Consider the following 14,923-nt stretch of genomic DNA (forward strand, 5'->3'; position numbering starts at 1 on the left):
CTATCTATCTATCTATCCATCTATCTGAGATGTCTGTCTGTCTATCTATCTATCTGAGCTGTCTGTCTGTCTGTCTATCTATCTATATGTCTATCTATCTATCTATCTATCTATTGATCTATCTGGTCTGTCTGTCTATCTATCTATCTATCTGAGCTGTCTGTCTGTCTGTCTATCTATCTATCTATTGATCTATTTGGTCTGTCTGTCTGTCTATCTATATATCTATCTATCTCTCTGTCACTCTGTCTGTCTGTCTGTCTATCTGGTCTGTCTATATATCTATCTATCTGAGCTGTCTGTCTATCTATCTATCTATCTGGTCTGTCTGTATATCTATCTATCTTTCTGTCTGTCTATATATCTATCTATCTATCTTTCTGTCTGTCTATCTTTCTTTCTGTCTGTCTGTCTGTCTGTCTGTCTGTCTATCTATCTATCTATCTATCTATCTATCTGTCTGTCTGTCTGTCTATATTTCTGTCTGTCTGTCTGTCTATCTATCTATCTATCTATCTATCTGAGATGTATGTCTGTCTGTCTGTCTGTCTATCTATTGATCTATCTGGTCTGTCTGTCTGTCTATCTATCTATCTATCCATCTATCTGAGATGTCTGTCTGTCTATCTATCTATCTATCTATCTATCTATCTATCTATCTGAGCTGTCTGTCTGTCTGTCTATCTATCTATATGTCTATCTATCTATCTATCTATTGATCTATCTGGTCTGTCTGTCTATCTATCTATCTATCTGAGCTGTCTGTCTGTCTGTCTATCTATCTATCTATTGATCTATTTGGTCTGTCTGTCTGTCTATCTATATATCTATCTATCTGTCTGTCACTCTGTCTGTCTGTCTGTCTATCTGGTCTGTCTATATATCTATCTATCTGAGCTGTCTGTCTATCTATCTATCTATCTGGTCTGTCTGTATATCTATCTATCTATCTTTATGTCTGTCTATCTTTCTTTCTGTCTGTCTGTCTATCTATCTATCTGTCTGTCTGTCTATCTATCTATCTATCTATCTATCTATCTGAGCTGTCTGTCTGTCTATCTATCTCTTGATCTATCTGGTCTGTCTGTCTGTCTATCTATCTATATATCTATCTATCTGTCTGTCTGTCTATCTATCTATCTGGTCTGCCTATATATCTATCTATCTGAGCTGTCTGTCTATCTATCTATCTATCTGGTCTGTCTGTCTGTATATCTATCTATCTTCTGTCTGTCTATCTTTCTGTCTGTCTGTCTGTCTATCTATCTATCTATCTGGTCTGTCTGTCTGTCTAGATATCTATCTATCTTTCTGTCTGTCTATCTTTCTTTCTGTCTGTCTGTCTATCTATCTATCTATCTGAGCTGTCTGTCTGTCTGTCTATCTATCTATTGATCTATCTGGTCTGTCTGTCTGTCTATCTATCTATATACAGGTGCATCTCAAAAAATTAGAATATGGTGACATGCCAATCAGCTAATCAACTCAAAACACCTGCAAAGGTTTCCTGAGCCTTCAAAATGGTCTTTCAGTTTGGTTCACTAGGCTACACAATCACGGGGAAGACTGCTGATCTGACAGTTGTCCAGAAGACAATCATTGACACCCTTCACAAGGAGGGTAAGCCACAAACATTCATTGCCAAAGAAGCTGGCTGTTCACAGAGTGCTGTATCCAAGCATGTTAACAGAAAATTGAGTGGAAGGAAAAAGTGTGGAAGAAAAAGATGCACAACCAACCGAGAGAACCACAGCCTTATGAGGATTGTCAAGCAAAATCGATTCAAGAATTTGGGTGAACTTCACAAGGAAAGGACTGAGGCTGGGGTCAAGGCATCAAGAGCCACCACACACAGACATGTCAAGGAATTTGGCTACAGTTGTCGTATTCCTCTTGTTAAGCCACTCCTGAACCACAGACAACGTCAGATGCGTCTTACCTGGGCTAAGGAGAAGAAGAACTGGAGTGTTGCCCAGTGGTCCAAAGTCCTCTTTTCAGATGAGAGCAAGTTTTGTATTTCATTTGGAAACCAAGGTCCTAGAGTCTGGAGGAAGGGTGGAGAAGCTCATAGCCCAAGTTGCTTGAAGTCCAGTGTTAAGTTTCCACAGTCTGTGATGATTTGGGGTGCAATGTCATCTGCTGGTGTTGGTCCATTGTGTTTTTTGAAAACCAAAGTCACTGCACCCGTTTACCAAGTAATTTTGGAGCACTTCATGCTTCCTTCTGCTGACTGGCATTTTAAAGATGCTGATTTCATTTTCCAGCAGGATTTGGCACCTGCCCACACTGCCAAAAGCACCAAAAGTTGGTTAAATGACCATGGTGTTGGTGTGCTTGACTGGCCAGCAAACTCACCAGACCTGAACCCCATAGAGAATCTATGGGGTATTGTCAAGAGGAAAATGAGAAACAAGAGACCAAAAAATGCAGATGAGCTGAAGGCCACTGTCAAAGAAACCTGGGCTTCCATACCACCTCAGCAGTGCCACAAACTGATCACCTCCATGCCACGCCGAATTGAGGCAGTAATTAAAGCAAAAGGAGCCCCTACCAAGTATTGAGTACATATACAGTAAATGAACATACTTTCCAGAAGGCCAACAATTCACTAAAAATGTTTTTTTTATTGGTCTTATGATGTATTCTAATTTTTTGAGATAGTGAATTGGTGGGTTTTTGTTAAATGTGAGCCAAAATCATCACAATTAAAAGAACCAAAGACTTAAACAACTTCAGTCTGTGTGCATTGAATTTATTTAATACACGAGTTTCACAATCTGAGTTGAATTACTGAAATAAATGAACTTTTCCACGATATTCTAATTTATTGAGATGCACCTGTATCTATCTATCTGAGCTGTCTGTCTATCTATCTATCTATCTGGTCTGTCTGTCTGTATATCTATCTATCTATCTTTCTGTCTGTCTGTCTGTCTATATATCTATCTATCTTTCTGTCTGTCTATCTGTCTGTCTGTCTGTCTGTCTATCTATCTATCTATCTATCCAATAGATGCTTCCTAGACAGACATTCCATGAATCCTTGATAAATTATCATGGTTTATTCTTTTACTAATGTCTATATAGATTAGTGCATAAAGGCGTACGCACGACTTCCATCGATTTCTATTCCCCAAATGCTATTCAGCCATCATTAGTGTAATGAAATGATTGTGCATAATTCGGCCCAAACGCGACGTCACCAAGCAGCGCACCCGTCTAGGAAGTGACGTGTCGATCCGTACCAGAGGAAGTTTGTGCGGGCGCTAGGAGAGAAAAGTTTACACGGAGCTGCTGCGCTTGGAGCGAGAATAATAGCACAACAGCCAACGGGGACCGAGCGGACCCGAGTGTGAAGGACGCGCGTGGATGCGTGTTGCCGCGTTGGAGAGGCGTGCAGTGGATTTGTTTGCCCGTGTGATCGTCTCTCCGCCGCTCCTCCTCGCCGTGAAATGGGGAAGGAGCAGGAACTGCTGGAGGCGGCGCGCACCGGGAATCTGGCCGCCGTTGAGAAGCTCCTGTCCGGTAAGAGACAATCGGCGGGATCGGGCGCTGCGGGTGGTGGCGGATCGTCCGGGAATGTCGGGAGCGGAGGGCACAGCTCTTCCCACGCACTCTCCAGTCTGCTCAGGTAAGGGGAAAACCATGGACAAGAGGCTTTATTATAGGGGAGACCGGGGCTAGTGTCACACTTTAATAAATAATTCTCAGGGTAGGTTTATTTTTAATGTCAGTTTATTTTTTATACACATACCTATTATTTATTATTTCCACTTTTACTGTACAGAAAAAAAAAATACTGTTCACTAAACACTTTATTGCATTGCATAGCCAATAGCGGGGCATGTTGCCAAACTGGATGGGGCAAGTGGTCACAACGGGAACATGCAGGTTATTGACTGATTTGGGAACATTACTTTCTTTGGAACATGAATTAGAGCTATTCATGAAAGTGGATAGCATAGTTTTGTTGAAATCTCTAACTTTTATCGCAGACTTTGATATTTTGGCAAATCTGGTCTCTTCTGAATGTCTAGAAGAGACACATGTGAGGTTAAATGCAATTAAATGTCATCTCATTGCTGTCAAGGTAAAACATCAGAGAAATACCTATTTTTTCTTTTTTTTTTTTTTTTTTATATTTTTTTTTTTTGGTTGTAATGGCTGCATACTGTAGTCAAAACTTCTCCGGGATATAAACCCAAACATATGGTTTTATATTTGTCTAATGTTTGTTTGTTTTGGCTCTTGGAAGCATCAGAACCTATAAAATGTCAACAGGTGATGCTGATAATGAATATGTAAATCCTTTGTTGTAAAGAGTAGTCTAAATAATGTTACACATAGGCATAAATGTCTTAAGGGATGGTGATTTAAAATAGTTGTCATAGTTTTCATTGTTGATATATGTGGCAGCCATATAGTCATCAGTACACAGGGTTTTAAATGGGGTGTCGGTTTAAAAATTGTAATCAAATGAATTACATGATGTGCTGAATAAAGTAATCACATAGCCTGTATCAGTATTTGCTGAGAAAGGCTCCCAAACAGAAATAATTAAATAAATAATAAAACAATTATAAATAGTTCTATTTAAATAACTGTAAATATAATACATAATACATATAATAATTCGGATAATTAAAAAAGCCTACATTATTGTGGCAGACGAGTAAAGCATTGATGAGAAGTTCCAAAAAGTTTCTTTAGAAGGCAATACATTGTTTATTTCCATATTATTAAACATCTTTCTACAGTCCACAGCAGTCCATTTTGCAACTGAATTCGTCAATCTGTCCGAAGTAGACCTATTATAAGGCCATCTATGTACATTAGCGCCAGACGGACGCTTTTGAACCATCTCACTTTGGTTGCATCGCGTCATAAACGCAACGTTTTTAGGATGCTGTGTCAAGTTAGATGTATTTTGAAACTTAGAAAAACACGTCTTGAGACCCCTGCATTCTGAGTTGGGCTCTGTCCAGCTGTATACGGAGGCAGGATGAAAATAAGGTGCTTTTCAGTCTGTTGGAGACCAGTTTCCTTAAGAGTTCCATTCGTTCAAAACAGCTGTCAGTTAAGCCATTTACTGATTAGGCAGCAAGTTAGCTGCCAATGTTTTTGGACACAGCCTGGATGTGGTAGATGTGTCGATAGTTGAGGAGTGGGGAGAGAAAGTTCGTTTGAATGGACTAGGGACAAAAATTCGTATATAGATTCAACTCAGATTGCTGCCCGAGTCCGCCATGACAGTTGTTGATTGAAACTAGAGACATTTATCAAGAACATGTCATGTGATTTATTTTTTTGTTTAATTAGTCTACAAAAGGAATCAAATCAAGTGACCATTCACTATGTTGTTTGATAAACTGCTTTACCCATGTGTCGTCTGCAGCTGAAAGCCATTCACTCATCTGCCCATAGTGAGATGTGCTTATTATCATTCTTTTGTCTTTATTCTGCCCATTATCACTGTTTTATACACCCATCTTTGCAGTAGTATCAGTGTCATCATAAATTAAAATAGCAGTGTACCCAGTGGATATTATGGCCGTGTATAACATGTTGGCACATTAGCGCCATGAATGCAGAATGTAAACATGACAAATTACACATTATCTACAGCATATGTTACTTTAAATCATCAATGAGTGGTTAAAACAGCTTCTTTTAGTGATCTTTTTGAAATTTTATAGTCACTTTAGTAAAGGTTTTACATGTAGTCTTGTACTCTCATACTTAAATGCTCCTCTAAATGCCTCCCACAGCGGCGTGGCTGGTGTCTGAATGTTCACAAACACTATATCATTGCTCAGCTGTTTCAAACTTGTTTTTGGCTCCAAACGAAGAAGCACTTCACCGTGAGTATGCCAGGGCCTTAAGATTGATTTGTTTAAAAAAAGAAATTGTGATCACTACGCAATAGAGCGCAACAGTGCTCGCCCACTTTTTCAGCTGTCTTGGTTTCAGAAGTAATTTGACCATTTGTTTTTTCATAAAATCTTCATTAATGAGTTCTGAGCCATAAACCAAGCAAACCAGCTATGAGGTTAATTACAACATTACATAAAAAAAAATAAAAAAAAATATTTTTATTTTTACAAAAAGCAAAAAAGTATTTGAAAATCAGAGAAAGACACAACAAGACTGTATACTGAATATCTTTCATGAGGGAATGAACTACAATCCCATGACGCAACAACCTCGGAGCTCACTATAGGTCTGTCTTAAGAGGTTTAGCCTATACGATTTCGTTAAAAATGCCCCTATGGAAAAAATGAATGGGGTGTTTACTTCCAGAAACAGACTCTTGCACTCTATTACCAAACTTGTTTCATTAGTTTGGTAACTTAACTATTATTCTAAAATGTGGAAAATAGTACCAATAAAGAATGAGTATATGTAGTCCATACATTTGACTGGTAGTGTATAGATCTATCACTAGTGCTAACACACAGTTTAGCCTAACAAAAAGGTAGCAGTAGACCTAATAATTAGCTACAGAATGGGTGTTATCCAGCGCTGCATAGAGACATTGAGTGCTCATGGACAGAGCCGCATGAAATACTTAAGAGATGGATGATGCTAAATTTGCAGTCAGTCTCAGAGGGGTCTCTTCTCTTCAGTAGTGGCACATCTGTACTTATTTAAGGGCTTTGGCTTTGAGTGGCTTTGGTCGTGTTGAATGCTGCACTCTGACCCTAGCCTAGCTGGGATATGTGAAAAAGAAGAATTTCACTGTATATGTGCAAATGTAAAATGTGTGATATATAAATAAAATTATAAAATTATAATTATTATGCTGCTACCACCATATGGGGTTCTGTGGACAATATCCGATACTCGTCAATGCCATATTACCTAAATGTTCTCAAACTCAGTCACATGAGAGATGTCCTTTCAACCCCTGTCCTCATTTTGCATCATTCTGCCTCTTAAGGCTCTGAGTATGCCTGTATTGAGATGGACAGGCTTGACATTATACCACCAGTGCACCAAAGGTTTCCTGATATGCTGGGAAATAAGAGAGAAGGCCTTATGCTGTTTTTATACCTTTCGTCTTTGTATGGTGTGGAACGAGGCATCTTGTTGAGACTTGTTTGTTTTCTAAGGGTTTGAGAGTCGTTCTCGCTCTCCTTCATTGAATGCCTTGCGTTCCAACATTGCAGCTTCTACAGATTATGACATGCTGCCTTATCTGCATTCAGATAGATCTAGCCTCATCTATCTGTTCATTTATCCATCCGTCTTACTATCTGTCTAAAAAGCTCTTAAATCAACAGAGCCCAAGTCTCATTAAAGGGTCCAACAGAAGACATGTCTAGTGTAGTTCTGGTGTGGACAGCAGGAAATGTTAGTTTAGTTCACTGCACTGCTGGACACTGTGGTTTTACTGAGAGCAAATCAGACAAAGACTGCTTGAAGGGCTGACACTGAGACACTCAAACGCTGTCAGTACTTCAAATTGTGTGCTAAGTGCCTCATAAGCTATGGACGGCTTGTTCCACTATATTTATATATCAATGAATGAGCAAATGTATTGCGAAAAGAGTCATTTGACTGAAAAGTTTTAACATGATGCGAGAAGGCGTGTATGACTGGACTAAATTCTCTGACATATTTTCAGGGGTTTTATAAGGTTGCATTGTGAAGAAAGGTTTCAGAGCTGTGAAGTGTTGGATACTGGTTAGGGCAGTAATATACTATATACAGTGCATTCAGAAAGTATTCAGACCCCTTAATTTTTTTCACATTTTGTTATGTTTCAGCCTTATGATAAAGTGCTTTAAATTATAATTTTTCTCAGTCTAATCTGTATACCCCATAATAACAAAGTAAAACCCAGATTTTTGATAACTTTGCAAATTGATTAAAAAGAAAAAACTGAAATATCACATTGACATAAGTATTCAGACCCTTAACTCAGTACTTTGTTGAAGCACCTTTGGCAGCAGTTACAGCCTCAAGTCTTTTTGGGTATGATGCATCAAGCTTTGCACACCTGGATTTGGGGATTTTCTGCCATTCTTCTCTGCAGATCCTCTCAAGCTCTGTTAGGTTGGATGGGTACCGTCAGTGGACAGCCAATTTCAGGTCTCTCCAGAGATGTTTGATTGGGTTTAAGTCTGTGCTCTGGCTGGGCCACTCAAGGACATTCACAGAGTTGTCCCAAAGCCACTCTTACGTTGTCTTGGCTGTGTGCTTAGGGTAATTGTCCTGTTGGAAGGTGAACATTTGGCCCAGTCTGAGGTCCTGAGTGCTCTGGACCAGGTTTTCATTAATGAAATCTCTGTATTTTGCTGTGTTCAGCTTTCCTTCAACCCTGACCAGTCCCCCAGTCCCTGCTGCTAAAAAAAAAAAAAAAAAAAAACACAGCATGATGCTACCACCACCATTCTTCACCATTGGGATGGTATTGCACAGGTGATGAGCGGTGCCTGGTTTCCTCCAGACAGGACATTTGGGACTGAGGCCAAACAGTTCAATCTTCATTTCATCAGACCAGAAAGTCTTGTTTCTCACAGTCTGAAAGTCCTTTAGGTGCTTTTTTATGTGTCTTGCACTGAGGAGAGGCTTCCGTCTGGCCACTCTGCCATAAAGCCCAGATCGGTGGAGTGTTACAGTGATAGTTGTCCTTCTGCAAGTTTCTCACATCTCAACACATTATCTCTGGAGCTCAACCAGAGAGGCCATTGGGTTCTTGGTCACCTCTCTTACTAAGACCCTTCTACCCCAACTGCTCAGTTTGGCCAGGCGGCCAGCTCTAGGAAGGGTCCTGGTTGTTCCAAACTTCTTCCATTTATGAATTCTGGACACTGTGCTCTTGGGAACCTTCAATGCAGCCAAAAATTTTGTAGCCTTCCCCAGATCTGTGCCTCGACACAATCCTGTCTCTAAGCTCCGCAGGTAGTTCCTTTGAACTCATGGCTTGGTTTTTGCTCTGATATGCATTTTCAACTGTGAGACTTTATATAGACCAAATCAGGCTACAAACGTCTGTAAAAAAGAAAAGGGTGACAATCATTTATCTAGAGATTTCATTTACACACACACTGTCACATCTGATTCCCACAAAATGCTGAAGAGAAGTTTGCCTGAAGAGTGGCCAGTGAAGTGGTGGATTCCTGAGGGGGAGATGAAAGGGCAGGTGCTTCCTGAATAAAAGCAGCACTTTGGACCTGAACGGGACTGTGGTTGTGTTAAAACAGGTGACCGAACTGCAGAAACTGTCAGAATAGGGAGTAGGGACAGAGCTGAAAAAGAGAGGAACAGGTAGAACCTAGTTATGTCAAGCCTGTTCAGTGATGTGACATTTCCCAGTAAGCATGCCTATGTCACCAAGATGGCTGTGAGTAGAGGTGTAACGGTTCAAATTCCTCATGGTTTGGTTTGTATTACTGTTTCAGAGTCACGGTTTCGGTACGGTTCGGTACTTGCAGTGCTCAGAAAAAGTAAGTTCTACTGCCAAATCCAAAGAAAGAATACTCTTTTATTTGGTAACACACACTTTAGCATATTTCCTTAAATAAATAAATAAATAAAAAATACTAAATTAACGTTTTAATTTAAAAGTACCTGCATTATTATGCTACATGCATCAACATAAAGTGCATTTTTAAACTCAACTCTACATATAACATTCAGATCTGTTTATTGCTATTTGAACAGTTAAGAACACTGGGTCACTCTCTAATGTTCTAGGCCACTATCTTCATGCTCTTCTGTAAGGCGAGATCTGCTTGCAGTAACGATGTCTCCTGCAGTTGAGAAAACTCTCTCACTTAGCACTGAAGTTCCAGAAACACACAGGTATTTTTTTGCAAGTTTGGAAACATGAGGATACTTGCTCTCATTCGTCTTCCACCATGCAAGTGGATCTGCTTCAGCGTCAATGCAATATTCTGCCTTGTATGACATAACCTCCTCTTCTGCAATCTTGCTAAAAGGCTTTGTCTTTTCAGCTGCTGTAAAAAGCTGCCCAAATAGCTCTGACATAGCTGACTTCTTCTGGGGGAGGGGATTCTAGGGGCTGCTGTTGTGTTGTGGATGACCCAGCTTCCCCTGTTGCAAGAGGTTAACCCTGCAAAAGACAAAATATTAGTTGATATTAATATATATATATATTTTATACATAATTATTATTACTTAGAATTATTATTAAAACTTTTAACTATTTTAAACTGTTTATTTTTTAATATACATAACACACTATTTATTCTTCATCAAAAAAAACCAAAAAAAAAAACCTGCTGTTACACAATCTTTCCGACGAGTTCATAGTAAATGTTCAAGCACAAGGCTACATCCAGGTAAGGCAGAGACTTAAACCTTGGATCAAGGGATGAGGCTCTGAAGATACTCCTTAAGGTTAGGATCTGTGTACCTGCTTTCCAAGCCTTGAGTGATGGCAGTTTTGGCATCTTTTATGGTTGGACTGTCATCATCTGCAGGTGTCATGGATTTTAGAATCATTGTCTTTAGAGGGAGTTGTTTCAGTGCTCAAGAGGGTTGTAATTGTCTTGAGGGTTTTAAGCAGATGAATCATTTCCTCTGCTAGTTTCAGTTCACTGTCAGACAACACTGCATTGTCCTTGACATTCTTCTTAACATTTTTGTCCATCAGGGCAGAGTAAATGGCTGGCTGCTGCTCCAGATATCGCTCCATCATGTCATAAATGGTGTTCCAGCGAGTTGGGACATCATGTATTACTTTGTGAACTGGTATATCTAGCTTCTCCTGCTTGACTCATGGCATGAGCAGCTGTTGTGCTTTTATGGAAAAATGTCACCACTTTTCTAACCGTACTCAACAGATGGCATATTGGTTTAAGTGCTGCCGCCTTCTTGGTTGCAAGATTAAGAATGTGTGCAAAGCATCCAATTTGTGGCCCTAGTCCAGCTGCTTCTTTGATGGCATTCACCATGTTCTGTCTGTGGTGATTGGGATGGTGATGTTAGGTCTCTCTAACTTCCACTCTGTCACTGCATTCATCACTGCGTCAGCCAAATGCATACTTGTGGCTTTCAAAAAGGGGGCATGTTTGTAACACAGACTATTTTCCAATCCAAAATGTAATGTACAGTCACAGTCAAGTAGATTTCAGTTGCCCTGGAGGTCCAACGATCAGTTGTCAGAGCTGCATATTGTGCATTTGCCAGTTCATTCTCAATTTTGCTATGTGTTTCATCGTAGAGTTCGGGACGCGGTTTGAGCGTTTTAATCGTATGCTGAAATCCCACATTGTCAACAACAGAGTAGGGCTGCATGTCTTTGGCAATGAAAACCCCCAGCGCTTTCGTTATTGTTCTGTGTCTGTCTGAATTAGCACAGAGTGCCTGCTTAAACATAGAACGAAGCATGTGTTGTTTTTGTCTCACCTGTGCCAGGCACTATCAGTACCTGGGTGATGCCGGTGTAAGTGACTCGATGTTAGATGTATTGCCCTGAGCATACGGCACTCGTGTCGAACAATGTCGACAAACAGTGACTGAATGGCAAAAAAAATTTGACCATCGCTGTTGTAACTTATTTCAAAGCCAAAATTTTCCGAGATGGGAGACTTGATACCGGGGTCGGCTCTATCTGCTGCTTGTCTCCTCCGCTTGCCATGTTCAACTGCAACAGACCAACACGTTCAGAACTGTGATGTCATCAAATTATTTACATACAGCTGATTGGACAGCTACACTCTGTAGAAAGTTGATCCACATGAGAAAAAGGCAGAGCGTATATATCTACAGAGCCGTACCGGAGCAATAGCGGAACAGTGTCTGTCTATTTCACATTTTGTGTTCTTCACTAAACCATATTTTATCGATGCGTCGTCAGACTTGATATTAACTGTGCAAATGCATGCCAAACTCGGGGTGGCGGACCATACAGTTAGTTTTTTTTACCGAGAACTGTTACACCACTAGCTGTGAATTAGGAAACATTGTATTCTATTTTAAAGCTGCCATGTTTTATTTTTTTATGATAAAGTACTTTCTCCTATCCCAGCTTGATATACAGAGAAAAGTAGAAGGCTTTTTGTAGGCTGCTTCACTCCAATATTTCATGTTAAAATCATCGCTAATTAGCCTGGCGGTTACTTAGCTTAAATTAGCTAAAATCGTGCTAACATCCGACATAGAACATTTTAGCAACATATTGCAGATGTATGAGCGTGGAATTGACATTTTGATGTTGTGAGTGTGCTGTGAACGCATGTTTCAGGATAAAACCGTAGCTAATTAGCTTGACATTGACGTAAATAGCTTAGATTAGCTCAAATTGCACTAACATCTGACAAGGAACATTTTACTAACATAAATGTTTGCAAATGAACAAACACTCTTAAAATGATGTTTATGAAATGTTTTTGTGTGGAACATGTGCTATCAAAGATTTTCAGGCTTAGATGCTATGCATATTTCATGCTAAAATCATAGCTAAGTAGCCTTACGTTGACGCAAATAGCTTAAATTAGCTTAGATTTGGTCTAACATCCGACAGGGAGCATTTTTGCAACATGTACGATGTACAGACACAAAAATGTTTAATCTTCCTCGCATGGACGTTTTGATGGAGTTATGTGGGTATGTTTCAGGCTTAGCTGTGCTGAAAATTTAGTACTAAAATCATTGCTAAGTATCTTATATTTTAAAACCCTTTATGACATGTCACTTTGTTTTTCCTCTTCTCACGTCAGTATCTGAACTGTGTTAGTAACCAGGATTCACGTCCCAAGCTTCCAGTAAATGTAGACATTGGACATGGATAATTAACCCTGACAGAGGTTAAGTTGTTTTGTTTTCTGCTTTCTTGTTGTGTTAATAATACACAGAGCTCTGTTTCATGTGGCTGCTCCACACCCTCAGCATTCAGTGGTTTGGTTTATGAACTATGTGACCTAGGATAGATCAGTATCACTTCCTGTTCTGGTTTTTATAGACTGGATAGTTCTATAAATACTTTCTACCAGACTTAGTCTGACATATCCAGTCAGGATGATTTAAAATCTCTGTGTGATTGTAGAACCCTCCATTTAAGTGTTGCTAGTGTCAAAACTGTGGTGAAGTGGTTGGCGTGCATGTTTCTTATGTGTTGAGTTGCAGGAGATGCGGATTTGAGTCCATAACCCATCTGCCGTTTACACATTCGTTCTGATTCCTTCCCACCCTTTCTCCCTAATAGTTTCCTGTCACTACTCTTTCTGTTTAATAAAAGTGGCATAAAGCCCTTCAAAGGTTGCTAGAATGACATTTAATAACCCAAAATGAAAGTAGAATTCTAAGTAAGCATGAAATAAAATTTGTGCAAATTGGTAAAAATGAATTTGGCTGTGAGTGAAGGCTCAACTGGTGTTTTGGATGGAGCTCAACAGCCCTGTCTTTGCCCTCAGAATGAACCTCCTCAGACTGGATTAATGTCATGTTGTGGATGACATTTAACCATTCCTGCTTACTCTCTGTCAGTCCTGTCAAGAGAGTGCAACTTGAACAATTCGAAGGTACTCTGCTTGCGCCCAGTTTGGTCCGTTAAAGACCTGTTTGGTGTCCAGTTTTGGCTCTGTTTCAAAACATACTTTGTAGAGGTCGACCGATAGTGGGTTTACCAATACGATAACTAGATTGGGAAAACAGGCAGATAGCTGGTTAATAGGCCGATAGTTTTCCAAATCCATATTATGAATGAAAACTTGACACTCAAATGTAAAATAGTTCTGAACTTTATAACAAAATTAACACTCCCCCATGCTGATTTTTTTTTTTTGTAACAGATTTGACATTGTGCTTTTCCTGGCGATACATCAATAATGTACTCCCACACTAGTACCTTCTTCAAAGCCTTTGCCATTTGAAATGAATTAAAATATGAATGAAAATATTACAGATCAAATGTGTTTGTTGTTCAGCAATAATAAAAACACTGCCTTATGAAGTCTAATAGCTACTGCATGCTTTATGCTGAGAAATATATATATATATATATATATATATATATATAGATAGATAGATAGATATATTATTGTCATTTGAAATATATGAATGATGTACAAGAAAGGGAGAGAGAATATGGGATAGAAAAAAAAAATCATATTAGAATGGCATTGCATTTATTATATATCCATGTGCCCTCACATAACACATTGTATATTTTATATAACAATGTGCCCTCTCATGAATATCAGATTTAGATTTCAGATTTATTTATTTTACCATTCTCTTACATTTTTATGCATATTAATACTTCATAATGCAGGAAGCTAGGACAGAAGTTTATTTTGTCAGAACAGAGAAAAGTTTGGAAAACGTTATAGTCAAAAATATATAAAATGGATAACAGGCTGTTTCTGTGCACGTGCATTCATGCAATGTAGTAATGTTTTGATTTACAGCAAATTAAGAAGAAAGGTAAGCATAGGGGTGGGCAAGATTATATCACGATAATGATATAGTTCCTTTTTCCCCCGAAAAATCAATAAAATTGCATTTGGATATTAAGGCATGTCGCAATGTTTCATTTTGAGTAATCCAGTCAGTGAATTGAATACTTTATAAATCAAAACAACTTTGTCTTATATCATTTTCTCTTTATTGACAAGTTGACAAACATAGTTAAAAAATAAATAAATAAATGCCACATTTCAGTGTGATGATGTGCACTAATCTTCTTTTTATTATTATAATTATTTTTATTATTATTAACTTTCCTCAAAGCAATGCAACAGAAAATAACATATAAATAAAAAAAAAAATATCCATAAATAAACATTTAATTAGGCTCTTAGTGTTTTTAGTAATCTATATAAAGAAAATATAAAATATCTGAAGGAAAATATGATATGGATGGTTTGTTTCCTGATATCAAACTTCATTTGAACTGAATTTTAGAAAGGGTTTTGATGTGTATTTTAAAAACCCACATGACATTGAGAGA

The 14,923-nt window shown here is 38.7% G+C and overlaps 1 protein-coding gene across 7 annotated transcripts in view; it reads left to right on the forward strand.

Moving 5' to 3' along the window:
* The first annotated feature begins 3,246 nt into the window (after nt 1-3,246).
* Nucleotides 3,247-14,923, forward strand: part of LOC127420021 (ankyrin repeat and SAM domain-containing protein 1A-like) — a 174,433-nt gene continuing 162,756 nt past the window's right edge. For all 7 annotated transcript variants that reach the window (XM_051661931.1, XM_051661932.1, XM_051661930.1 and 4 more), the window contains exon 1: nt 3,247-3,631. In XM_051661931.1, coding sequence (XP_051517891.1) covers nt 3,453-3,631 — 179 coding nt within the window. In that variant the 5' untranslated portion in view covers nt 3,247-3,452. The remainder of the gene's footprint in view (nt 3,632-14,923) is intronic.

The sequence above is a fragment of the Myxocyprinus asiaticus genome, chromosome 29 (genome assembly GCF_019703515.2).
Source record: "Myxocyprinus asiaticus isolate MX2 ecotype Aquarium Trade chromosome 29, UBuf_Myxa_2, whole genome shotgun sequence".
Lineage (NCBI taxonomy): Eukaryota > Metazoa > Chordata > Actinopteri > Cypriniformes > Catostomidae > Myxocyprinus > Myxocyprinus asiaticus.